This window comes from Ciona intestinalis, chromosome 14, assembly GCF_000224145.3.
Source record: "Ciona intestinalis chromosome 14, KH, whole genome shotgun sequence".
NCBI classification, from domain to species: domain Eukaryota; kingdom Metazoa; phylum Chordata; class Ascidiacea; order Phlebobranchia; family Cionidae; genus Ciona; species Ciona intestinalis.
Window position 1 is genome coordinate 4,119,765 of NC_020179.2, and position 26,172 is coordinate 4,145,936.

A 26,172-nucleotide genomic window follows, 5' to 3' on the forward strand; every position below is an offset into this window, starting at 1 on the left:
TGAGGATACAGTTAAATAATTCTTTGAATGTTTTTTGCTTACTACCAAATTGGAAGAGAAAATAGAAATAACAGGTATCCCATCTCCCCCACCCTATACTATATATATCCTCGGGTGGAGGGCGACAACATTCCCTATAACATGGTTACCGTATTTTATATACGCTCGCTTACGAGTTACAATACTGGTCCTGCACGTTTATAGTGTTGTTCCTTCAGCTATAAGGTATAATTGCATTGTTCCGGTAGTGCGTAACACCCTAACTTAATATACTTCCAACACATTGTTATAAATCAAAGACACAGTGTCTTGTACAACTATAATATTACTTTATATACACAATTAGTATCTATGCACAACGGACATCAGTATTTACAGGGTCGCATAGTAGGGTAGGACTGGTATATACTGTGTAGAATAAAATATCTCGTATTTCCTACCATGGTGCTTTCAAAACAAAGCTTTGAAAGTCTTGGTTATACGGTTATAAAAATCTGTTTTCTTTGTTTACCACCAAATAGCACCATAAAAGAAAATGTCATTTTCGTTCACTAGTTAGAAATAAAGTCTTATCCCAGAAGTTGTATGGTATTATCTTTTTTCAGCTGAATGTATATCAACAGGAAAGCCTTAAGCAACTTGTTGTTCGATGGTGTATCTTCGCTTTCCATCAATAAAAACAGTGGAAGGTAAAAACTCGAACGTATAGTGGCTGTGAAAGAACAGATTAGTAATCGATTGTAAAATTGATCAGTTACCAATTAACATGAAAACTAAACATACAGGTTTAGTTGAATGAATGGATGAATGTAACTTGCTTTATCCTCGTGACAGAAAAACTACAGTCGTTATAACACTGGTGTTCTGTTTCATACAGCTCGTGTCAGCTTACGAGTTACCACGTATGTAACTTTGGGAACCTGTTATTTTGTGTGGCTGTCAGTTCATACAACCCATTTGCGACACCCATTAGTGAACATTGGGTTGGAGCAATTGCCGTTAAGCGTTTTGTCACATACGTCTATAATGGTAAGCGACGAGCCTTAAACCCGTAACCTATGGGTTAGAGGCAGGCGGGCTAAACAACTGACAGTTATACACTTACATGGTGACGATGAAAGTGGTCGTCTGGTTATTGGGTCGATATTTGGATGTTGCTTTCCATAATCCCTTAACAGTAGAAGCGGCAGGAGATTTTTAGATGCACCACCTCCCAAGTTTCTGTTGTTCAAAAGAAGAAACGAGGTAAATGTGTTAAATCTACCGTTACGTCCAGAGCTACTAATCATTCCGGTTCTTGCCGGATCTCCTATTGTCAGCAACCAAAATCTAGCCATGTCCAAACCCCCAGTGCTTTCGGACGATCCATTGTTGGCCAAAAGAAGTCGCAAAATATTACTTGTGTTCGATATTGGTGAAATTGGTTGACCAGTAACTGGATCTATCCTTGTTTGTTGTCCATTACCAGCCATGCTCGGCATAAGAAAAGACAAAATATTATTCATATTCGATCGATCTGGAATTGGTAGACCAGTAACTGGATCTGTCCTTCTTTGTTGTCCATTTCCACCCATGCTCGACAACAGATTGGAAAGCGTTGCAGGAATTGGTTGACCAGTAACTGGATCTGTCCTTCTTTGTTGTCCATTTCCACCCATGCTCGACAACAGATTGGAAAGCGTTGCAGGAATTGGTTCACCAGTAACTGGATCTGTCCTTCTTTGTTGTCCATTTCCACCCATGCTCGACAAAAGATTGGAAAGCGTTGCAGGAATTGGTTGACCAGTTAAAGGGTTGATGTTTGTTGGTGCTCCAAGGCCACCACCTTTGCTCAATAAAAAATGAGCCAAGAAATTAATTGAGGAACCGTTGGGGAAGAGAAGAGGGAGAATTCTAGACATAGAACCACATCTTTGTATGACGTTTATTCCAGAATCATCCAAATCTTTGATCATTACCAGAAGCAAAAGTTTGGTTGTGTCCACACCTCTGGAGCATTCAGGTGGCTTGTTCTGGTCAAGAAAAAGAAGTGGTAGCATACTGCATATCATTGGTGTGATCCTTTTTCGGCCGGTCAATGGATCAATTATTGGTTCCTGTTGTCTTCCAAGATCACTTCCGCTCAACAAAAGAAGAGGCAAGAGACTATTTCTGAATGAACCACCTTCCTAAGCTGTTGTTGGACAAAAGAAGAAGAGGAAGAATGCTGGAGAGTCCACCGCTGCCTCCCAAACCACCAGTTGATCCGGTACCAGTTCCAGATCCTCCCAAACCTCCACCCATGGCAAGCAACAAAAGTGTGGTTGTGTCCAAACTGCCGGTGCTTCTAGATGGCCCAGTGTTGCCGAGAGGAAGAGGTGGCAACAAACTGTTCAAGCTTGATGATGTAGATGGCACTGGTTGACCGGTGACTGGGTCAATTGTTGTTGTTTGTCCTCCAAGACCACCTCCGCTCATCAAAAGAAGAGGCAAGAGACTGCTGGATGAACCACCTCCTAAGCTGTTGTTGGACAAAAGAAGAAGAGGAAGAATGCTGGAGAGTCCACCGCTGCCTCCCAAACCACCAGTTGATTCAGTTCCAGATCCTCCCAAACCTCCGCCCATGGTAAGCAACAAAAGTGTGGTTGTGTCCAAACTGCCGGTGCTTCTAGATGGCCCAGTGTTTCCGAGAGGAAGAAGTGGCAACAAACTGTTCATGCTTGATGATGTAGATGGCCCTGGTTGACCGGTGACTGGGTCAATTGTTGTTGTTTGTCCTCCAAGACCACCTCCGCTCATCAAAAGAAGAGGCAAGAGACTGCTGGATGAACCACCTACCTAAGCTGTTGTTGGACAAAAGAAGAAGAGGAAGAATGCTGGAGAGTCCACCGCTGCCTCCCAAACCACCAGTTGATTCAGTTCCAGATCCTCCCAAACCTCCGCTCATGGTAAGCAGCAAAAGTGTGGTTGTGTCCAAACCACCGGTGCTGCTTCCAGATGATCCTTGGTTTCCGAGAGGAAGAAGTGGCAACAAACTGTTCATGCTTGATGATGTAGATGGCCCTAGTTGACCGGTGACTGGGTCAATTGTTGTTGTTTGTCCTCCAAGACCACCTCCGCTCATCAAAAGAAGAGGCAAGAGACTGCTGGATGAACCACCTACCAAGCTGTTGTTGGACAAAAGAAGAAGAGGAAGAATGCTGGAGAGTCCACCACTGCCTCCCAAACCACCAGTTGATTCAGTTCCAGATCCTCCCAAACCTCCGCTCATGGTAAGCAGCAAAAGTGTGGTTGTGTCCAAACCACCGGTGCTGCTTCCAGATGATCCTTGGTTTCCGAGAAGAAGAAGTGGCAACAAACTGTTAATGCTTGATGATGTAGATGGCCCTAGTTGACCGGTGACTGGGTCAATTGTTGATCGGGCACCAGTACCAGATCCTCCTAAACCTCTGCTCATGGTAAACAACAAAAGTGCGGTTGTGTCCAATCCTCCGATGCTGTTTTCAGAAGACCCGAAGTTACCAAAAAGAAGAAGTGGCAACAAGCTTCTTACGCCTGATGATGTAGATGGAATTGGTTGACCAGTGACTGGATTGATGGTTGTTGATTTTTGTTCTTCAAGACCATTAAACAAAACAAGGGAGAAGAGCTTGCTGGATGAAATGTCTGACATGTTGCCTTTGCTTGAAAGAAGAAGAGGAAGAATAAGGGAGAGTTCGCTGCTACTTCCTAACTCATTAATTCCTCTGATTGCATCGCCTCCCAAACCACCACTCATAACCAGAAGCAAAAATGTTTGTATGTCAATTCTTTTAGTATTTTCGGACGATTGGTTGTTAAACATTAATAGAAGTGGTAACATACGAAACGTCTCAGTTAAAGATGTCATTAGTCGTCCTGTGGCTGGATCGATGTTTCTACTCGTATCATTTTGGTTCGCTAAAACAGTAGCAAGTATGCTCGTTAAGTTGCGATCATGGCTATCATTTTTTAGTAAAAAAAATGGGACAATACTGTTGAGTGCTGTTACGTTTCCATTAGCAGATATATCTAGACCACCGATGATAGCATTTAAAAATAGATCAGTTATGTCCAAATTTCCAACTAGTGATGTTTCGTTTTGTTGGCTGAACAAAGTGTAAAGAATAAGCGGGTTAGATAAGTAGTTTTTAGTTTCTTGGGTTGTGACAGGGACTGGCTGTCCGGTGACTGGGTGGACGGTTGTTGATGTTTGTCCTCCTAAACCATCTGGAGCCAAAAGCAACGAGTAGAGGAGAATGTTGTTGTTGCTGCCGCTGGAAGAGGTTCCTTGGTTTCCAAGAAGAGTATAGAGCAAGAATGGGTTGGAGAGGACGCTGCTACCGGTGCCTGTTGTTGCCTGTTGTTGTTGGGACATCAAAGCGACGAGAAGAAGAGCGGAGTTATTCGATGTCAGGGATGAATATCCAGATCCACGGAGAGCCAAGATCAAGTACAAAAATGGCAGTTGAGTATATGAGGAGGCCGCTGAAATAGTAAAATAGAATTATTCATACAAACTGAAACTTTGGCTGCGCCGTAGTTTGAGCGCTCGCTGATGCGGATTCGACCTGTCGGTCCAAATGTGCCATTCACTCATTTTCGTCAACCATGCAACAAAGACGTGCTGTTGGTCGGTTAATAAAGCAATTACAATACATTGTTTGCTTTAAAAAGTAAGTTCATAGGCTTAAATGCATAGCATGATAATATAGGACAAAATTCGTATATTCCAGAATGAAAAGACAGTACTACACCTACTTAAAGATCGTGCAGCTGGCAGAGCAATGTCGTTCGTGAAGTTGAAGTTAGCTATTCCAACTTGCTCACGGAGATTGAGGCCAATTTCGTCGTAAGGGGCAAAGAGTTCGTTCAATTCCTCAAGCGCCTCTTGGATAAGCTGCAAAGCTTCTTCTTGTGGCATGGTCTCGAAGATCTTCCGCTGATTCAGGCCACATTCTTTGCCTCGAATGTTGGCTTTGCTTAGTATGCTCTCCTGTTCACTAATGCGACCAGTTGTGGCCAAGTAAACTTTTGCGGTATCAACCATGTTGATGCAATCGAAGAAAGGACCACAATCAGAAGATCTTAGACAAGCTGTAGAATACAATGAGTTTGGTTATTTGCTCAAAGTTTATCCTCGCTTGGCGGCAACGAGAGCCAGTGTTATAACACTGGTGTTTTGTGCCATACACATCGTGCCTGCTAACAAGTTACTAGTTTACGCGCATATATACCTTTTTTGCATGGTCACTTTTATGCGCGTGCATAACGTCATAAGCGTGTCATCTGCTGTAGGAGGTTGGTTATTACTCGCATTATACGAGTAAAGAAAAGTAAGGTGAAAGTACAGTTTTACTTTTAAGACCCTAATCTTTTTCGGGTATTAATTTTATAGGTTTTCGTTGGTAATAGCACCATAAAGTATTAAAACTTCTTTTATAAACTAGATTTAATAATGTTGCGGTAAAATAAGCTTACTCAATGTTGATACGCGCATACACCAATGACCATGCAAAATAACGCGGTTAGCGAGTTATCATATGACGAGTTAATGCGGATCGTTATTCGCATTAACTTTTTACTATGCAAAAAGGGTATTAGTGAATGAATATAGTGAACAGCAGTATCATTTAATTAAGCGTGCAGATGCCGCTCAAAGAGCCAAGAGTCAGTGTCCTATTCTACAGCATGGCTGACACAATTGGCTTCGTTTTACGCGGGAACTTAGCGCTGCAGAATTGCGCTAAAAATTTAAGTGGTACCAAAAATTAGTGGTGCGGGAAGTGCTATTAATCAAACGGCGGCGATTTAAAACCTAATAACTGCGTATACTATAGGATATAGGTGATTTTGAAAGTTGGTTTTATATTTAAAAGACATAGGGCACCAGGAATTTGAAATTAAATTATGTTCTAAAAGCTGGTAACATAAAAACGTAAAGATCATCAAATTAAATGTAGTTAAACTTAATAGCTGTTTGCCGTTTAAACTTACTATAATGTAGCAACTTCAGTTTAAGTAGCCGACTATAATCACTTACCCGATCCGATTGGGAGATCGGTTGGGGTTCTTGTCAAGTTGTACATCGAGCTTTCAAGTTGTTGGGAAATCTCAGCCAATTTCATTAAAGCTTCCTCATTCATTTCTTCGGGTTGACGGGTCCCGATACTGGCACGAACCAGACTCACCCCACATAACACAGCGATAAGCACAATGCCTCTCATTTTGTATTGAACCCCTGAAATAAACAATTGGTAAAACAGGAGTTCAAAAACATTGTCTGTTGCAGGGCATTTTTAATTGTGTTTGCCGGATTGGCGATGTGAGAATTTATTAGCAACATTTCATATATATATAGTTAATAATGAATGTACTTATATACTCGCGTGGACGAAAAACGCCAGTCGTTAAATATGGGTGTTCTGCTTCACACAAGGGCGTAGCCAGCCTAAAATTTTGGTGGGGGCCAAATGTTTTATAGATGTATTTTGGGTTTGAAACACCTCGTTACAACACGAAACACGGAAAGGCGTTCTGAATAGCACTTATTTTTCACAATTACGCCACGTAAAAACACAACGATCTACAACTACATTCAAAACTCCATTCGTCGCGCCTATACCACCAGCGTTTTTGTCACAAAATTTGAGATTTTTTTTCTTAGCTAGCAGGTGGACTGTTCATAAGGAAATGGCCCATTTTACGCAATACTGCCTAATCGTGGTTTACCATTATACATTTGTAGCTATCTTGGATGATGACCACAATTGCGTCTTATAAATAAAGTTTGTTTAAAACGTGTAACAAAAAGTTGTTCGTAGTTTTTACCAACATTAAAAAATATTGTCGAATTAATTCGGCAGTTCTAATTTAAAATATGTCCAACGATGGCCTACTCAATACACTCAATGTACTCAATGTATTGAGGAGGCCATGGTCCAACTTACTTTAGAAATTCTAATTTCGTATCAGTTATTGCAACATCCAACCTGTATAACACTTTGCTCACCATAGGGTGCTTGGCATATGTAATGCTGCAGCTTGCATGGGCGCCTTTTATGTAAAACCAGAAGCATTGACGACCTGACCCGAGGCTCATTTCTAGTGGTTTCCAGTAAACAAATTCAACCTTTCCTAACCCTGCACAATGTAAAAGAGTTTCTAGATTACAACATAGATTGCATTTAAGTAGCAAAAAGTTTCCATTTCCCTAACCATTGGTATGCACGCGAAGAAAACAAACATTCGGGAACACACAGCATGCACTGTGCGCTTTTACACACAAGTATAAACTTAGCGTAACTGCCTTTACTTCATGATAACTAAACCAAATATTCCGATCGGAAATAAGCCTGAAATGTATAATATAATTCCATCCGCCTTATCTTAACTCTATAATTCATATACCACAACTGGCCGTTATAATATACTATAGCCCACTCCCTCCTGTACTGTAAGCAACTACTGATGTGTTTACTGTATGTATTCTAAATTTAGCGCGGTTGAAAACGCCGTTTAATTATCAGCAATGCGCTTTAAGCAATTTACACAAAACGCTCTTTCGTTGATTGCATTAAACAAGAAATGTAGCCCACTGTAATACCGAAATGTTTAAATTTTGCTGCCTTTTTAACCACGGTATGTTATATAAAGTAAATTTAAAACATTGCGCACATAACAGTCAGAAAATATAGTTTACCACTCCTGTCCACTCAAGAAAACTCACTATAAAGTATTTTTTTAAATGACCCATAGTTAAACCATAGAGAACTAGGGTTAAACTTACAGTATTTAAAACATTCAAACTTTTTACAACAATCTTAATTGTTTCTTAATAAACGTTTATTGAACCTTTAAATTTCCCGCTCAATTAACTGCAGTATATATTTTAAATGACTGTAAATACAAAACCAAGCAAACACTGTTAATAAAACGTTTATTTTTATTGCCTTTGAACGTAAAAGCGCACGTTTCGAATACGAAAAGCACAAAAAAATAACAAATAAAAATCAAAAGCAACAATACCAAACTTGTATCCCTCTGCGTAAAAAGACATCATGTCAATTTAGCGTGGCACCTTTTAAGGTCTGGGTTCCAATATATGTTTGGCATTTTTGCAGATGACGAGAATACGATAGTTTTTAAGAGAAAATTATGTTTAAAACTTTGGAGAAATATAATCTACGTCGCACGAATCAGAATTTAATTAACATATTATCGGTTATAACTTAAAATGATAAAGTGTTAACCAACTAAGGAACCACCCGATAAACCAGTTTGCTGGGCTGGTTGTTGTTGCATGAAAGACAACAGAAGGATCATAAGCAAGCTGTTGTTGTTGCTTCCCGTTGATGATGTTCCTTGGTTTTGCGTCAACAGAAGAAGTGGAAGAAGCTGCTGCATGCTGTTAGCTGTAAAAGAATAAACGTGTTATATTTAATAAACGTTACTTTAATGTTTCAAAAGCAGAGAATAGATTTGTTGTATACTTACATTGTCCTTGGGCTGGAAGTCCGGTGACGGGATCAATGGTTGTTGTTGTTTGTCCTCCAAGACCACCTCCGCTCAACAAAAGAAGAGGCAAGAGACTGTTGCTAGATGAACCACCTCCTAATAAGCTGCTGTTGCCGGACAAAAGAAGAAGAGGGAGAATGCTGGAGAGTCCACCGCTGCCTCCCAAACCACCAGTTGATCCGGTACCAGTTCCAGATCCTCCCAAACCTCCGCTCATGGTAAGCAACAGAAGTGTGGTTGTGTCCAAACCACCGGTGCTGCTTCCAGATGATCCAGTGTTGCCGAGAAGAAGAAGTGGCAACAAACTGTTCATGCTTGATGCTGTAGATGGCACTGGTTGACCAGTAACGGGGTCAATTGTTGTTGTTTGTCCTCCAAGACCTCCAAGACCACCTCCACTCAACAAAAGAAGGGGCAAGAGACTATTGCCAGATGAACCACCTCCCAATAAGCTGCTGTTGCCAGTCAAAAGAAGAAGAGGGAGAATGCTGGAGAGTCCACCGCTGCCTCCCAAACCACCAGTTGATCCGTGACCAGTACCAGATCCTCCCAAACCTCCGCTTAACAAAAGAAGAGGCAAGAGACTGTTGCTAGATGAACCACCTCCCAATAAGCTGCTGTTGCCAGTCAAAAGAAGAAGAGGAAGAATGCTGGAGAGTCCACCGCTGCCTCCCAAACCACCAGTTGATCCGGTACCAGTTCCAGATCCTCCCAAACCTCCGCTCATGGTAAGCAACAGAAGTGTGGTTGTGTCCAAACCTCCTGTAGATGACGAACCGCTATTTTGTCCCAACAAACTGTAGAGAAGAAGTGGGTTTGAAAGGAAGTTGTTTGTTGCTGGGGCTGGCTGTCCGGTGACGGGATCAACGATGGTTGTTGTTTGTCCTCCAAGACCACCTCCGCTCAACAAAAGAAGAGGCAAGAGACTATTGCCAGATGAACCACCTCCCAATAAGCTACTGTTGCCAGACAAAAGAAGAAGAGGGAGAATGCTGGAGAGTCCACCGCTGCCTCCCAAACCACCAGTTGATCCAGTTCCAGATCCTCCCAAACCGCCGCTCATGGTAAGCAACAAAAGTGTAGTTGTGTCCAAACCACCGGTGCTGCTTCCAGATGATCCTTGGTTTCCGAGAAGAAGAAGTGGCAACAAACTGCTCATGCTTGATGACGTAGATGGCACTAGCTGTCCAGTAACTGGATCGACGGTTGTTGATGCTTGTCCTCCCAAACCACCTGGAGACAAAAGCAACGAGTAGAGGAGAATGTTGTTGTTGCTGCCGCTGGAAGAGGTTCCTTGGTTTCCGAGCAGAGTATAGAGCAAGAACGGGTTGGAGAGAACATTGTTAGTGGTGCCAGTGCCGGTGCCTGTTGTTCCCTGTTGCTGTTGGGACATCAAAGCGACGAGAAGAAGAGCGGAGTTACCGGATGTCAGGGATGAAGATCCAGATCCCCGAAGAGCCAACATAAGCAACAACGGCGAAAGCGTGTTGGTTGTGGCGGTGTCTGAAACAAAAGAATATATATAGTAAAATAAACCATTCTGGCTGACAATTTAGAAAACGAGTAAATAACGTTTTTGACAAGTATCATACGCCTACAATTGTCGCAAGGGCGAGCCTCGGACCGGTATACTTAGTGCTAGAAGTGGACTGTATGTCTAACCACTTTGCCACGACGTAACAAAAACCTCAAATTATATTACAAACAAAGTAGTATAAGATATGAACTTACTCGATGATCTTGCAGCTGGCACAGCAATGTCGTTGGTGAAATTTAACCTAGCGGTTCCGACTTGCTCACGTAGATTGAGGCCAATTTCGTCGTAGGTGCCAAGGAAAAAGTCGAGTTCCTCAAGCGTTTCTTTGATAAGCTGCAAAGCTTCATCTCGTGGCATGTTCTGAAATATCTTCTCTTGATTCATGGCGCATTCTTTGCCTCGGATGTTTGCTTTGCTGAAGATTGTCTCCTGCTCGTTCATGTGACCAGTGGCGGTCATGTAATCATTTGCTATGTCAACCATGTTGATGCAATCGAGGAACGTCCCACAGTCAGAAGAAAGCACACAAGCTGTAAAAACAATGCTTTAAAATTTGGTTTATTCACAAGCAGACAACGATTGGCAATTACAAAATGGTAAAACTATTCAAGGAAAGCTGTTAAAAAGTATTAAAAAGCCCAAAATTAAAAAAAATCGAACTAAAATTGAATTTCCCGTGTGCCAAAAATTACAGAACCGACGTGGCCCTGGCATTAAAAAGAATCAGAAGATGGTTAAAATTTTGGCGTAGTTTTTTTTTTATTTTATTGAAGTTGCCACTTACCCGTTCCGATTGGGAGATCGGTTGGGGTTCTTGTCAAGTTGTACATCGAGCTTTCAAGTTGTTGAGAAATCTCAGCCAATTTCATTAAAGCTTCCTCATTCATTTCTTCGGGTTGACGGGTCCCGATACTGGCACAAACCAGAGTCACCCCACATAACACAGCAGTGATAAGCACAATGCCTCTCATTTTGTATTGAATTCCTGTGAAAATACAACTACTTTTTTATACATGTTTGCGATAACGACTTTATTTCAAATGTGCGAATGGTTATGTTTCGGGGAAACTTGATAATTACAACGGAATTGAAACGTGTGTGTTTCAAAATTATGGTAATCTACATTTTAAAGCTGCAACATTCTTTGTTAAGTTCCGTCAAATTAACCTTAAAATTCTAACTCGACAAAAGCTAATTCGTAATCTTACCTCTTGTAACGTACTGGTTGCAAGACACTCAACACAAACGAGACGTTTGGCCTAATAGCCAAGCCTTCATGGGCGTCTCCTTTTATGTGGAATCCGCAGCCCGAACGACCTGACCGGAGGCGAATAGATAGTTTCCAATAAACATACCAAACCTCTCCGTGCCTTGCATCGCTTGTGGTACGCTGCTGGCCACTAACGTAACTTGAATAAAAACCAGTTCAAATTCTTTCAATTCACGTACAGTCCTACATTACCGCATAACTAAAGCACAACAATGTTACATATACGCATGGCTGCTTTAACTCTTAAAACAAGCAAACTTACCAACCATGAAAACACTGTTACTTTTAGCGACAAGTTTAACCGAAGACGTAAACAACGCTTTTGTCCATAAATGCGATCGAAAGGTTAGGCAACAAAACGCACATGGTATTTCTTTTATTATTTCACGATAATTTTTTTTTCTTTGGCTTGCGTAGTTTGAATGTTATACAGCGACGTCTATTTTCTTCTATCTATGATCCCGTGACTTGGCACGGGTATCGTTTTGTTTTCGCGGAAACTATTATCGCCATTGGCGCAACTTCTTTGTACCATGCACGACTTTAACCTGATACCGTCGTATTTTATTTGCTCAGGTAAAGCAGTAAGGTAATATACAGTTCAAACATAGTAGAATAAATATAATCCATAAACATGTTACGACACTTAACTTGTATCTGTTAGTTTTTTAGTTCCATATGAACTGCCAGTCTGAAGATATACGTGTGTACTTAGACCTTCAACTGCATAAGTATTACCGGTTAACATTATTTAATTTATTTCATTCTTGTGGCTGTCGCATTTGTATACAGCACTACCACAAAACCGACAGCTTAGAATTAACGACTACAAGCGGCCTTGGCCTACTAACTTAACACTCAAACCGGAGTATCTAATTCTGCTAAAACCTTTCGAACACGAAACTAATCTCAACTTAAACATTCTAATTGTGCGTTTTTAACTACGATTGTTTTAGAAACAATGCCAGTTGTTTCCAAATAAACCGTATACTCAATCATTTATTTTTAAAATTTCGCGCTCAATCTACATACATCCAATTGACCAACTCTGAGCAGTCTTTGGTTGCTGTACATTTGTTACCATGCATGTGTAATATTACAACATATATAAACTGTAAACCGTGGGCAGTATGCGCTTGCTGTACAAAACAACGACTACTAACAGACTGCCTTTGGCTTCTCGCACGGTAAACCAATTGACCGTCGAAAACACAGATTAATTGTTACAAGGCGCTTATTAGTAAAGAACGTAAGTTCGTTGATTGCAGTTGAAGGAGTAGAAAAGGAAATAGCCTACAACTGACTTTTTCTAAAATTGTTTTATGTAGATCTTTTTATGCAAACTAATCTAGGTAGACAAATTTTGAATGTTGTACACTGCAGGCTATATTCCCTAAGCAGTCTTGTGACTTTGCAGGTACCGCAATGCTTTCTAACAATATCGCCATTGGGTTAACTTGTTTGTATAATACACGTTCGTTGGCGTAACACATACCACAAATACCTCACCTACTTAGAGTCGCCATGTTAACTTTGATTTACGACAACATAAAGTTATAAAACCAATAAACTTTTTACTAAACACATTTTATTCCTATCGGGATTGTGGCAGATATGCATCAGAGTTATAACCACAGAACGAGGCCAAACTTTTAAATATTAGCCAAACACGTGCAGTATAGGCTACTAAACCAAACCAATTAAACCCTTGTTTACTATTACGATTGTTTCAAAACAATGATTATTGTTTAACAACAATCTCGATTGTTCCCGAATAAACTGCATTTTACGCGCGTAAATTTAAATTTATTGCCTAGACTAGAGACGCGCCTGTTTCAACTAAACTCTCTTGCCGTATATATATATATATATATACTACCAAACAGGTACTGTAAAATAAATGTTTTATTTCCATTGCTTTTAGACATAAAAGCGCAAGTTACAAACGCGAACAATACAAAAAAGGAATGAATAAAAGGTTGAAGGCAAAAATAACCAAACTTGTATCCCTCTGCGTAAAAAGACATCATGTCAATTTAGCGTGGCACCTCTTAAGGTCTGGGTTCCAATATATGTTTGGCATTTTTGTAGGAGACGAGAACTCGGTAGTCTTTAAGAGTAAATTATGATTTAGGGTAAGATAATTTACAACGCACGAATCGAAAATCTAATTGACATATTATCGGCCATAAATTAAAATGTTGGAAATAAAATTTTAACCAATTAGGGAACCAGTCGATAAACCGGTTTGCTGGGCTGGTTGTTGTTGCATGAAAGACAACAGAAGGATCATAAGCAAGCTGTTGTTGTTGCTTCCTGTTGATGATGTTCCTTGGTTTTGTGTCAACAGAAGAAGTGGAAGAAGCTGCTGCATGCTGTTAGCTGTAAAAGAATAAACGTGTTATATTTAATAAACGTTACTTTAATGTTTCGAAAGCAGAGAATAGATTTGTTGTATACTTACATTGTCGATGGACTGGAAGTCCGGTGACGGGATCAATGGTTGTTGTTGTTTGTCCTCCAAGACCACCTCCGCTCAACAAAAGAAGAGGCAAGAGACTGTTGCTAGATGAACCACCTCCCAAGCTGCTGTTGCCGGACAAAAGAAGAAGAGGGAGAATGCTGGAGAGTCCACCGCTGCCTCCCAAACCACCAGTTGATTCCAGTTCCAGATCCTCCCAAACCTCCGCTCATGGTAAGCAACAAAAGTGTGGTTGTGTCCAAACCACCGGTGCTGCTTCCAGATGATCCTTGGTTTCCGAGAAGAAGAAGTGGCAACAAACTGCTCATGCTTGATGATGTAGATGGCACTGGTTGACCGGTGACTGGGTCAATTGTTGTTGTTTGTCCTCCAAGACCACCTCCGCTCAACAAAAGAAGAGGCAAGAGACTGTTGCTAGATGAACCACCTCCCAAAAGCTGCTGTTGCCGGACAAAAGAAGAAGTGGGAGAATGCTGGAGAGTCCACCGCTGCCTCCCAAACCACCAGTTGACCTCCAGTTCCAGATCCTCCCAAACCTCCGCTCATGGTAAGCAACAAAAGTGTGGTTGTGTCCAAACCACCGGTGCTGCTTCCAGATGATCCTTGGTTTCCGAGAAGAAGAAGTGGCAACAAACTGCTCATGCTTGATGATGTAGATGGCACTGGTTGACCGGTGACTGGGTCAATTGTTGTTGTTTGTCCTCCAAGACCACCTCCGCTCAACAAAAGAAGAGGCAAGAGACTGTTGCTAGATGAACCACCTCCCAATAAGCTGCTGTTGCCGGACAAAAGAAGAAGTGGAAGAATGCTGGAGAGTCCACCGCTGCCTCCCAAACCACCAGTTGATCCAGTTCCAGATCCTCCCAAACCTCCGCTCATGGTCAAGCAACAAAAGTGTGGTTGTGTCCAAACCGCCGGTGCTGCTTCCAGATGATCCTTGGTTTCCGAGAAGAAGAAGTGGCAACAAACTGTTCATGCTTGATGATGTAGATGGCACTGGTTGACCGGTGACGGGGTCAATTGTTGTTGTTTGTCCTCCAAGACCACCTCCGCTCAACAAAAGAAGAGGCAAGAGACTGTTAGATGAACCACCTCCCAAGCTGCTGTTGCCGGACAAAAGAAGAAGTGGAAGAATGCTGGAGAGTCCACCGCTGCCTCCCAAACCACCAGTTGATCCGGTACCAGTGCCAGATCCTCCCAAACCTCCGCTCATGGTCAACAACAAAAGAGTGGTTGTGTCCAAACCTCCTGTAGACGACGAACCGCTATTTTGTCCCAACAAACTGTAGAGGAGAAGTGGGTTTGAAAGGAAGTTGTTTGTTGCTGGGATTGGCTGTCCGGTGACTGGATCGACGGTTGTTGATGCTTGTCCTCCCAAACCACCTGGAGACAAAAGCAACGAGTAGAGGAGAATGTTGTTGTTGCTGCCGCTGGAAGAGGTTCCTTGGTTTCCGAGCAGAGTGTAGAGCAAGAATGGGTTGGAAAGAGCATTGCTGCTGGTGCCGGTACCGGTGCCTGTTGTTCCTTGTTGTTGTTGGGACATCAAGGCGATGAGAAGAAGAGCGGAGTTACCGGATGTCAGGGATGAAGATCCAGATCCACGGAGAGCCAAGATCAGGAATAAAGGCGAAATGGCATTTGTTGCGGCGGTAGCTAAAACAAAGTAAAGTAATGTTTAATGTCATACAATATTTCTTATACTTTTTAGCACCTTATTGTTATTGGAACATGTAGCAGGGTGGGGGGGAGATGGGACACGTTTTCATTCTATTTTGCCGACCAATTTAGTAGTAAACAAACAAAATTCAAAGAATTATAAAACCGTATCCTCGTGACTTAGAAAGATTGTTGGTAATTGTTTATAATATACCAGCAGTGGTCGTAATTTACAATATACCAATAACCAAAGAGGATTAACCAATACTGTTAAAGATAACAAACTTACTTGAAGCTCTGGCAGCTGGCAAAGCAATGCCGTTGGTGAAGTTGAAGCTGGCTGTTCCGACTTGCTCACGGAGATTGAGACCGACGTCATCGTATGTGCCAAGGAAAAAGTCGAGTTCCTCAAGAGCCTCTTGGATAAGCTGCAAAGCTTCTTCTTGTGGCATGGTCTCGAAGATCTTCTGTTGGTTCATGGCGCATTCTTTGCCTCGGATGTTGGCTTTGCTGAAGATTGTCTCCTGCTCGTTCATGTGGCCAGTGGTGGTCATGTAATCGTTTGCGGTATCAACCATGTTGATGCAATCGAAGAAAGTACCACAGTCAGAAGAAAGCAGACAAGCTGTAAAATACAAGAAGTTAACATATGTTTTATATTACAGGTAGTTACGTCACTGAAAATAAAACTACGAAATTCATAGTGACTTTCGATGCGCTAATTTATATGTTAAAAAAATTTCAAGAATGCTACCCAGCAAAAAAAACTTAGTTTTATAGTTGGTGTTTACATGAATATAAATTTTCTTATTTTATGCTGGCAAGTACGAGGTTAGTAGTACCCGTATACTTCTAACAGTGGTGTGAAATTCAATATGGCTTATCATGCCGCTTTTTGCTAAACTGCCCTTAAATTGATCTCATATTGGGCTGTAATTTAAAATCATCCCAAATATTAATCTACGGCAGTTTATATGAGGTGGTGTCGAAATTAAGATTTTAGTCTTTTAATAAAATTTTCACTTACCCGATCCGATTGGGAGATCGGTTGGGGTTCTTGTCAAGTTGTACATCGAGCTTTCAAGTTGTTGGGAAATCTCAGCCAATTTCATTAAAGCTTCCTCATTCATTTCTTCGGGTTGACGGGTCCCGATACTGGCACGAACCAGACTCACCCCACATAACACAGCGATAAGCACAATGCCTCTCATTTTGTATTGATCGCTGTAGGAGAGAATAGAAATAAGTTTACAAGTAGAAAATACTTAAACACTTGTGTTTGCGATTTTACAACAAACATTATATTAATATCCTATGCGAGTCGCATTGGTTGCACAAGATTAAACGGAACTACATAGACCTTTATACTTTGGGAAGACAAAATAGTGACAAGTTTTATCCTTTTCGTTTAAAGTTTGAACCCGTTGCCTGAAACTAAACAGAAATATTCGAGCGCCTCTTACAACCACAGCTGTATATCTTATATCTATGGAGAAATGGCACGCACGTGGTTTGAAATAAAACAGTCTCGCTGCTTTTACAGAGACCATCCAATTTACAATCTAAAGACGCTGAGAAACGGCGCAACGCAATAATAAATATAACAGAATTGCATTAGCCGGATTTACTAATATATAGGTTAACATTACTTCTATTTCACACAGCGTCAAACTTATACGTAAATCCAAAACTGTAGAACCAGTTACACTACAGCTGATGCTATATACTTCACATGTATAAATCTCAGGTCCACATACTAGAGTCGATTCTAACTTTAACTCACCGGTTTTTGATTCTTGCTCTGAGTCTTCTACTCTTCTGTGGTTGGAACAAGGCGCTCAATAATACAACTGAGATGTGATACTCATGTGTTCAGGGATGTGTCCTTTTATGTGGTATCTGCAAGTCCAGCGACCTGGCCGCGGGCATCTTGCTAGTTTAGATAGCTCTGTGCCAGTTAACCAGTTCTTTACCCGCGCCTCTTCCGATAATTGCGTGACCGGGCAGCTTTCAAACGAACGTAGCTCCAGGCATTTGGTTTATTTTATGTTACCATTAGAAGGTCGCCGTACGTTAGGTGCTTTGACAGTAAGTCAATGCATTCCTCGCAGTTCAAGCAACAGAAAAAATAACACGGGACCGGAAAACGGCTTAGTCCGATTTCGACTCTAAGAACTTTAGTATTGTAACGCAAAGTTTAAATTGCTGTGTTTAGATTTGTAATATTAACATGCATACAGCTACATACTCATAAACCTAGGTTACGGTCCAATAAGGATACCATTAGTAAACTCGTTACTTGGCCTTGGCAATTATGTCCACGGGTTATAATCCGTGATGGCACAACTTTCGTAGCCTTGGTACGAACTGTCATTAACTCTAATTGGAATTTACTCGTGTTCCTGTGCCTGCTGTGACGACATTTCCGTTTGGAATTGAAGGTTATTCATGAATTTAAGCTTTTCAATTTAATCGTGATTTCCGCTGGGGTGTTTGGGCGGCACGACGATATAGGCGACTGGCGTTTGGCCGCAATTATTAAAGGGTGGATTCGATCTTAATTTACCAAGACAATTCACCGTGACCGCGATTTGACGTGAGGTCATTTGGATCAATTTGTCTTTGACCAAAAACTAATGCCACAATGACTACATTCATTCAATCACAATACAATAGCGAAGGCGCTTTGTCGCTTGAACATTTTTAGTTGCTGTGTTTTTTCTCGCATATATGGAGCAACCGATTATTTCAATATAAATATTATGACACCGAAAGATAATATCACAATTATGCTGCAACATAAGATGACACCTTTGCGCAGGAAATAGCCTCGCTGGAACAGCGGTTATTTGGTTTACAAGTACGAGGAAACCAGGCCGAAATATGACACCCCAAGGGCGACGCCTTGTACTTGAAATTCGGGATCGCAATTTTAAGAAACGGACCACTGTTGTAAGAGAGTGCAAGGGCTATTGATTACTGACTTATATTATGCGCTATTCTACGACACAGTGGGGTAAGACGGATATCGTCAGCACATTACGTCCCATATTTATTAATCGTGTTTTTAAAAATTAACAACGCCTTTTGCAGTTGTGAGGATACGGTTATATATAATTCTGTAAATACTTTTTGTTTACTACCAAATGGAACAATAAAAGAGAATTAAAACATACATCATATCACCTTATACGTTAACCATCTCACCTACACTATAGAAGGGAATAGTTGGCCGTTTATATGTATTGCAAATTATCTGCAATCTTAATAAGTCAAAGAGTACTGTGGGGGAAGACGGGACACCTTAAGCACATGATATTCAAATATTCTGATCGTGTTTTAAACAATTAACAACGGTCCATGGAAGTCGTGAGAAAACGGTTTGTACTTATTTAAATGTTCTTTGTGTATTACCAAATGGGGCGAGAAAATAGAACGAAAAGTTGTCCCACCTTCCCCCACCCTTATGTAGTAGCGGTAACAAAGCGGGTTAAGTCTGAAGTTGGATGTGGTTAAGCGGGTTGAGCGAGTTTTGTGCATACCCTTTTGCATGGCGACGGTTGACTTATATAGATATTTTTAGGGGCTTATATATACATACACATTAGCAGGAATAAATGTAAATGTAATGTACCTTTCTTTCACCCCGCGTGGCCGGAAAACGGTAGTCTTTTATAGCACGGGTGTTCAATGTACTTTATACGGTAGGGCAGGGCTTGACGAACTTTATACAGCAAGAAAAATAAATTAACAATACCCATAATTTACACGTTATGTTATTTAAAATAAAAGTATGTTTTGGTTCTGTATTAAAGAAACACTACAAATCGTCATTCATCGTGGCATTTCATTGCATATTATTCATACCGTGCATAGCCTGTGTCCCGTACCTTGTAAGGGCGTGACTTGCTGCAGAAAAAGTTAAAAATGCGCTTGCAGTTTCGTGAACCAGTTAAACTGGTTTTTACTGCTGTACGGATGTTTACGAGTCCTGTTAATGACACTGCGCTAGAGGGCGGCGTCTAAAGCGTCCATTCTTGAAATCGTAAACCCATGGGTCGCATAACAATGATTGAGTGTGACGTAACAATAGCTGCCGCGACATCGCGCACCTGGTTAGAACGCTCGCGCTTTATGGAACTGTTTGAGTGACGTCACAGACGTAATTTGTGACGACAAATTCGCACCTTTGGCCTGTTGTCATTTTTACTCGGAATTGTTTTTTTAAGACGCTAGCCACTTGTCAAAACAGTTGCTGTGAAATGCAACTCAACAGTTACTGTGAAATACATAATACGGCAAGTTCTGTACACCTTTTGTGTTTCTAGGTTTACTGGTTTAATTATCAGTTCGTATTCTTTCTCTAACGGGGCAATACCTCACCCATAATACTACACAATGCTGCAATAACTATAAGAGGTAACATACCAGTTATACGCACGCTGATAACAATCATTGCTTGCATTAGTCAGCATACACGACCTTACTCAGTTTTGAAATAACTATTAACCATGCGCTAACATGTGGATCCCCAACAACAGTGTTTCCAGCTTATTAACTTCCAACAACAGTGTTTCCAACCTATTAAAATTAGCTCAAATTCAAGGATTAATTTGGGGGCGTGAAGTGATTTTGTAGGTGATATGTGTGTCTAGAGGCCGTGTAGTATAGCATAGGCCCTAACTATGCGTGTGTGTGTGTGAAGGGTTCATCTTGGTGCAAGAGATTTTAAACGGTGATATGAGTTTATAACTAAACCCTGCTTTCCCTTATCAAAAAGGGGATGTACTTCAAGGCCGTTTGTAAAATCCATTTGTTTCTTCATTCTACTTGTTATGCTCAGTACACAATAATAACATATAGTAGGATAGTTCATGCGGTTCATGTTTTCATTCTTCTCTCCTCAATACTACTACTATAAAGTGTGTAGCTAATGTGTAAAATAAATTATGTGCTATTGGTATCCATCTTACTCACAGTTCATACTGTTTTAACAAAGACTCACAGATAGTTTAAATTTTCAAGGACAAAATTTATTGCACTTGTTGCTAAAACAGCGTAACATTACATGTATTGGAACAAAATGCATCGCAAAGTTTTAAAGTTTTTTCTACTTAAACAAATTAGTTAAAGTGCATGCTGTTCATAACCTCATGCTGGTTGAAATATCATCACTGTTCATTAAGATGTCAATCATTTTTCATTTGAAATTTGGTCTGATAAAGAACAAAGCGTGTACTGGCGAATTACGGATAAATTACGAACACTGAACCAGTAAATGGTATAAACAACATACACTATACCAGTTTAAATAGAAGCTTAATACCATATGTTTGCATTCGCACTTAATCAATGAAATGAATTAGAATTGGCTATTATCATGCATAAGCGCCAAACATGGGGTAGCAAGGAAGCAGGTACTTATACTTTTAATTTTGATCAGTAAACAACCAAAAATACAATGTGCAAAGCAAGCACTGCATCCCCTGCAATTTATAAAGTTTGGCGCCTATATGTATATTAATTTTGATTCAATAATAGTGCAACTTATGTAACCATCAATAATTTACATTTAAGATCATGTCCATTTTGGCACATCGATGCGTTTGAACATACATAAGGGAATATATGAATCATAATTTCTACAGTTATCAAGTATAGACCTATTATAATATAGCAGATGTTTCACCAAGTCTACCCAGTATTTAACAAGCACTGATGATGCCAACAGTTTTGGGTGTCTATTATGTAATACATCTATACATGATAATTGTAACTTAGTAACGACAATCCCTTTACCAATAACAGACTTGTATATAATACAAGTTACGAATCAACTAATGTAGTAAAGTATGCTTCACATAAGAATAAAAATCACTTTGAATGTCTGCCAGAAATTAGTTTTAATTCCCAAGACAGATATGTTCAACTTGACATGTAGTACTGGTCTCGTATTAAATGCTAAACATATGGGTTACAAAGTATAAGATGGATTATTGCAACAAGGTGGAACAGCATAGAAGGTGTCACATTAACACTTGGTCTGTTACTACCTTTCCCCACCCTCAGTAGGTTGGTATGGGGTCACATTCACATATATTTTGTATATCCAGAATATATTTCCTATCAAATTAACCGTCTCAGTGCATTAGGCTGTATTTGTGCGGTACCTGAGACCTATTATACAGATCTGCTGCTAAAATCTATAACTTCTAAATTATTCAGCTAACTTTGTTGCGTCAGATATAAGATCTCCATGTTTGACTTCGTCCACGATCAAGACTGCCAAAGAGTGTTCTAATTCATCAGGTGATTCCCCGGCAGTAAAAACCACAGCAAGGTCTGTAGAGGGCTGTATGGGCTGCGTCGGTTTGGTGGGGGAGGGTTCACGTTTTGGTGGTTCTGGTTGTGGGGTATGGTTCATTATAGTTGGTTGTGGATCCTTAAGTTGGATGAGATCTGGTTGGCTGGTGGTTCGTTCCTCGTCTTTGAGAGGGGAGGGAATCAAGTGTTGATGCATCTGTGGCGTTGACGCTGCTGTTGGTGGAAATATTAAGTTAGTGTGGAGTAAGATAAGGTAGAAACTTTGTGATGGTTTTATCCTAAGACTTGTAATGTTACGCTGTTTTAGCAACAAGTGCAGTAAGTTTTGTCCTTAAAAATTTAAACTAATTGTCAGGGTTTTTCAGCATTATTTGAACTGTGGGTAGGATGGATACTGTCAGCACATAACACCCCATATTTCCATATTGAGTTTTTTGTACAATGAACATCGCTCTGAAAAGCTGTAAGGACACGATTACAATTTAAGTGTCTGTTATTTTGCATGGAATACAAATGCCAGCTAATGACCGCTACACTCAGAGCCCTAAACAATTTAAACCCCAACCTTTAAACCTAAAAGTTCTCCTAACCTAATTAATTCTCCTAACTTAATCACATTTGAAGGAATGAATATTAAAGTAAACCCTTTTAAGTTATAACCACCTTTAACAAGTTCCATTGGTGTAGGGTCTGAAACAATGCCAAGTTGTGTTTCCAGTTGCCGTTTTTGGCGTTTTAATTCCAACACCTTGTTCTTTAGTTCATCAGTTTTATTTTTAAAGTTGGCAACACTGTGCATGGGGTTTTGTCTTGGTAGAAGCCCCCTGTTGTGTCTGAAAATGATTGGAAATTATAAACTTTATAATTAGGAAATTTTAAATTTAGTGTCCATGATCCAAGACAAAAATGACTTAAACAGTAGTAATATGCCAACCCTGGCCCAAGTCTTAAAGTCCTAAAGGTGTCTTGATGTAATAGAACTTAGAACATCGATAGAGGACCAGTAGTTTTTAACTCCTTAACTATATAGTACAACCCTCAACCTTATGCTTCTAAATTTAAAATTGTAACCTGCATATTCACCCAAAAATAACCAAACCAACCAAAAGTCATGCCTGCTTATCCACACACTGCAATAGCTTCAGCAACTCAACTGTGGGCATGAGAGTGGCAACCATGGATGAGTCACTCAAGTTCCCACCCATGAGGATATAAATGACCAAACCAACCAAAATTCATGTCTGCTTATCCACACACTGCAATATCTTCAGCAACTCAACTGTGGGCATGAGAGTGGCAACCATGGATGAGTCACTCAAGTTCCCACCCATGATGATATAAATGACCAAACCAACCAAAAGTCATGTCTGCTTATCCATACAGTGCAATAGCTTCAGCAACTCAACTGTGGGCATGGAAGTGGCAACCATGGATGAGTCACTCAAGTTCCCACCCATGAGAATATAAATGACCAAACCAACCAAAAGTCATGTCTGCTTATCCACACACTGCAATAGCTTCAACAACTCGACTGTTGGCATGGGAGTGGCAACCATGGATAAGTCACTCAAGTTCCCACTCATAAAGATATAACAAACAAACCTGTTGTACATTTTCACCCAGAACCTCACAAAGTGTGGGGTGGTTGGTGGGAGTAGCAAGTGATCATCCTGTGTGTTTTGCATGGCTGCTTTATACAGTGGGTTGATGTAAGTGTTTGTTCGTTTCATCATCCATCCCCAAAGTGAGTAAGTACGTGCTGCTAAACTGTGGATAAAATACACTTTGTACAACCTAACAGTGACCACCGGGTTGGACCAATTGCCGTTAAGTATCTTTCCCAAGGACTTATACACCAACAAAGGTAGCAGCTAAGACCCTTGAACCAGTAACCTCCGGGATAAAGGTAGTGCTAAAGATGTCCCATCTTCCCCACTCTACTATATACCTGTACTCTTGTCTCTCCTTTGCACAATTCCCTAAGAAAGTTCCAAACTGACACGAATACACGTGATCGTGAAGATCGAATAATAATGTTTCATTGAATTGAAAGTCACATGGGAAGATACGCATGAGTTGCCACACAGCGTCTATGAATTGCGTGAACACGGGTGAGGTTTCTCTCCCATCTCCATCTATGTGACCACACCTAGAGGATATTGATCGTGATTATAAAAAGAATTAAACTAACTTATTTATCATCGCGCTACGGGGTTTTGACAGTTGTTATAAAACAATTGTTTTATTTAAGTGCATTATGTAACTTTTGGAGCACTTGTTTTTTCCTTTTGTCTATATGCTTAAAAACCATTAGTTCTTCTGGGTGAGAGCAACTAATTTAAGCATATTGTCCAAGAATAGGCCTACAATGGTGGCAGCATGGAGTCTTGATCCATTTACCTCGGGTTCATAGGTGAAAACCCCTGTGCCACAATGCAGTACTGTTGGCGTTGCAATGTCATATTTTTTGTACAAAAACTATGATCCATACAGTGTCATATAGGTATTTGTACCTGTGAGTAAACTTATGTCCAAAGTGGAGCCATTCCTTCTGTATGAGTGCCAGGAATCCATCTATGGTTCGGTAATGTGCGTTGAGCATAATAGAGGACAATGCACAAGTTTGAGCCGTTCTATCCCATCCGTCACTACAATGCACTAACACACTCCGTCCCTCCACTCCCACAGCCTGTATTGAATATACATGTGATAATACACTTATATATATGTATGGTAGGGTGGGGAAAAATGGGACACCTTATCATTCTATTTTCTTGTCCCTTTTAGTAGTAAACAAAGAAATATAAAGCCGTATGATCACAACTCCCATAGACCATTATTAATTGTTTAAAACATAATAAGGGTATTTGGATATTATGTGCTAAACCTAAAAGGGTATCATCTTTCCCCACCTTCTTATATTTATTTGACCTTATTTTTAATTTGTATGTGCGTTGCTATTTGTTTGTGTTTCATTCATAGCATGTTTATTGACTGCCACTCAATGTTGTTTCCTGTCTATTTGACATTCAATTAATATTATCTGTGTTATTGTCAATAACATACTATGAAGGAAACATACACAAATATAACAACACAGATAGGATTTGGGTGAAGAATATGTGTTTGTATGTACATATATACTGGTAAAGGGAATCAGAAGTCAAATCACGCAAGTGGTTACAGTGAGCCTTGAACCCTGTATACGTTACTCTGTCAAACCACTAACAAATTAAACCAATAAATAACATGCTATAAATTCATAGTTATAAACAATATGTTTGGTTTAGTTGTATTACCAGTGTAGAATACCTGGGCAATAAACCTTGAAACTTGTAATACATTATGAACATGACGCAACCAACCACTGCTGTTAACAGCTTCCAACCAAGTGGACATGCTACACGTCGTGTCTTCGCATGCTGTGAATGGGGGGGTGGTTAGTAAGCATTAAGTTACAATTAACTCAGACCAGTATATCAATGGAAAATATAATGTATGGACTCTGGCCTATATCCCAGCTGTCTAGAATGTACATATACAATGTTGGGGTAATGGGCAACTCTGGCATAAATCCCAGGTCCCATGGCATGGCTCACTGTAGGACACCTCCCATATAGAATGGAATGTGCATATACAATGTTGGGGTAATGGGCCAACTCTGGTATAAATCTCAGGTCCCATAGCTTGCCTCACAGTAGAACCTCACCCATATAGAATAGAATGTGCATATACAATGTAGGGTAATGGGCAACTCTGGTACAAATCCCAGGTCCCATGGCATGGCTCACTGTAGGACACCACCCATATAGAATAGAATGTGCATATACAATGTTTGGCCTAAATCCCAGGTCCCATGGCATGCCTCACTGTAGGACCTCTCCCATATAGAATATCAACCTAATATTCATATTTACCTTCAAGTAATTTATTTAAACTTGCTCGCATAACATGAATGTTATCAATACCAAGGAAAAGATATTTTATATTTTCATAAACATCAGTGTTCTCATATCCTTTTCCTTGTGCTCGGTTCGCAACAGCATTTATCTGAAAGTGGAATAATAAATTTTATAATGGGAAACACTGCTTTAAAACATTATTTGATTCATTTTTAAACATTAATAGCACTTTCTATCACTGCATCGGTACCATGCTTATAGGGGAACAACTATTTAAAATGCCGGGGGACGTTGGATGCATATTTATATAAAACAAATGTCATTTATTGGTTTCAATGTTTACTGATTAATGCATTGAACATATTTGCAGCAAAGGTTTGTCCAGGCGCCGTGGCGTAGTGGTTAGCGCGCCTGCCTGTACCCATTAGGTAATGAGTTCAAGGCCTGTCGCTGCTACCATTGTGGGCGTATGTGTCCTTNNGGGCAA

At 40.4% G+C, this 26,172-nt stretch overlaps 4 protein-coding genes and 1 long non-coding RNA gene across 11 annotated transcripts in view; 1 reads left to right on the forward strand and 4 right to left on the reverse strand.

Annotated features, from left to right (window-relative positions):
* Positions 1-264: 264 nt before the first annotated feature.
* On the reverse strand, positions 265-1,553 carry LOC113474854. The gene is made up of 2 exons (XM_026837610.1): positions 1,106-1,553; positions 265-712 (listed from the first exon to the last, which is right to left on the reverse strand). Exons 1-2 carry the CDS (start codon positions 1,503-1,505, stop codon positions 570-572), a joined length of 543 nt encoding a protein of 180 aa, XP_026693411.1. The 5' UTR covers positions 1,506-1,553; the 3' UTR covers positions 265-569.
* Positions 1,554-2,130: 577 nt separating this feature from the next.
* LOC100183754 (PE-PGRS family protein PE_PGRS30) lies at positions 2,131-11,503 on the reverse strand. 5 transcript variants are annotated; one of them, XM_026837583.1, is made up of 8 exons: positions 11,260-11,503; positions 10,836-11,036; positions 10,246-10,581; positions 9,610-10,017; positions 9,070-9,273; positions 8,560-8,907; positions 2,917-3,093; positions 2,131-2,273 (listed from the first exon to the last, which is right to left on the reverse strand). In XM_026837583.1, exons 2-8 carry the CDS (start codon positions 11,020-11,022, stop codon positions 2,146-2,148), a joined length of 1,788 nt encoding a protein of 595 aa, XP_026693384.1. In that variant the 5' UTR covers positions 11,023-11,036; positions 11,260-11,503; the 3' UTR covers positions 2,131-2,145. The 5 variants fall into 5 exon arrangements, with proteins under 5 accessions (XP_026693384.1, XP_026693387.1, XP_026693389.1 ...); XM_026837588.1 differs by lacking the exons at positions 2,131-2,273; positions 2,917-3,093; positions 8,560-8,907 and adding exons at positions 7,920-8,411; positions 8,494-8,559; positions 8,908-9,033 and having other exon boundaries at positions 9,196-9,273; XM_026837586.1 differs by lacking the exon at positions 2,917-3,093.
* On the forward strand, positions 3,052-4,917 carry LOC113474859. Its single transcript, XR_003396567.1, has 3 exons — positions 3,052-3,148; positions 3,872-3,878; positions 4,906-4,917. It is a non-coding gene; the product is annotated as an uncharacterized LOC113474859 (long non-coding RNA).
* A 1,705-nt stretch (positions 11,504-13,208) lies between the features above and the next one.
* LOC113474047 (putative lysozyme-like protein) lies at positions 13,209-17,359 on the reverse strand. 2 transcript variants are annotated; one of them, XR_003396563.1, is made up of 6 exons: positions 17,243-17,359; positions 16,487-16,683; positions 15,749-16,084; positions 14,565-15,456; positions 13,786-14,230; positions 13,209-13,703 (listed from the first exon to the last, which is right to left on the reverse strand). XR_003396563.1 is itself a non-coding variant. In XM_026837591.1 (4 exons), the coding sequence occupies exons 2-4, from the start codon at positions 16,668-16,670 to the stop codon at positions 14,552-14,554; spliced, it is 1,425 nt and encodes a 474-aa protein (XP_026693392.1). In that variant the 5' UTR covers positions 16,671-16,683; positions 17,243-17,359; the 3' UTR covers positions 14,418-14,551. The 2 variants fall into 2 exon arrangements, 1 of the variants encoding a protein (XP_026693392.1); XM_026837591.1 differs by lacking the exons at positions 13,209-13,703; positions 13,786-14,230 and having other exon boundaries at positions 14,418-15,456.
* Positions 17,360-20,470: 3,111 nt separating this feature from the next.
* Positions 20,471-26,172, reverse strand: part of LOC100186111 (myotubularin-related protein 8-like) — a 9,114-nt gene continuing 3,412 nt past the window's right edge. The window contains exons 7-13 of one of the 2 annotated variants that reach the window (XM_026837567.1): positions 25,701-25,833; positions 25,096-25,205; positions 24,297-24,472; positions 23,732-23,932; positions 23,386-23,550; positions 22,447-22,616; positions 20,471-21,993 (exon numbers count right to left, since the gene is read on the reverse strand). In XM_026837567.1, the coding sequence (XP_026693368.1) occupies positions 21,677-21,993; positions 22,447-22,616; positions 23,386-23,550; positions 23,732-23,932; positions 24,297-24,472; positions 25,096-25,205; positions 25,701-25,833 (1,272 nt within the window). In that variant the 3' untranslated portion in view covers positions 20,471-21,676. Of the gene's footprint in view, positions 21,997-22,446; positions 22,617-23,385; positions 23,551-23,731; positions 23,933-24,296; positions 24,473-25,095; positions 25,206-25,700; positions 25,834-26,172 lie in introns of both variants that reach the window. The other variant, XM_009862610.3, reaches the window with a different exon arrangement.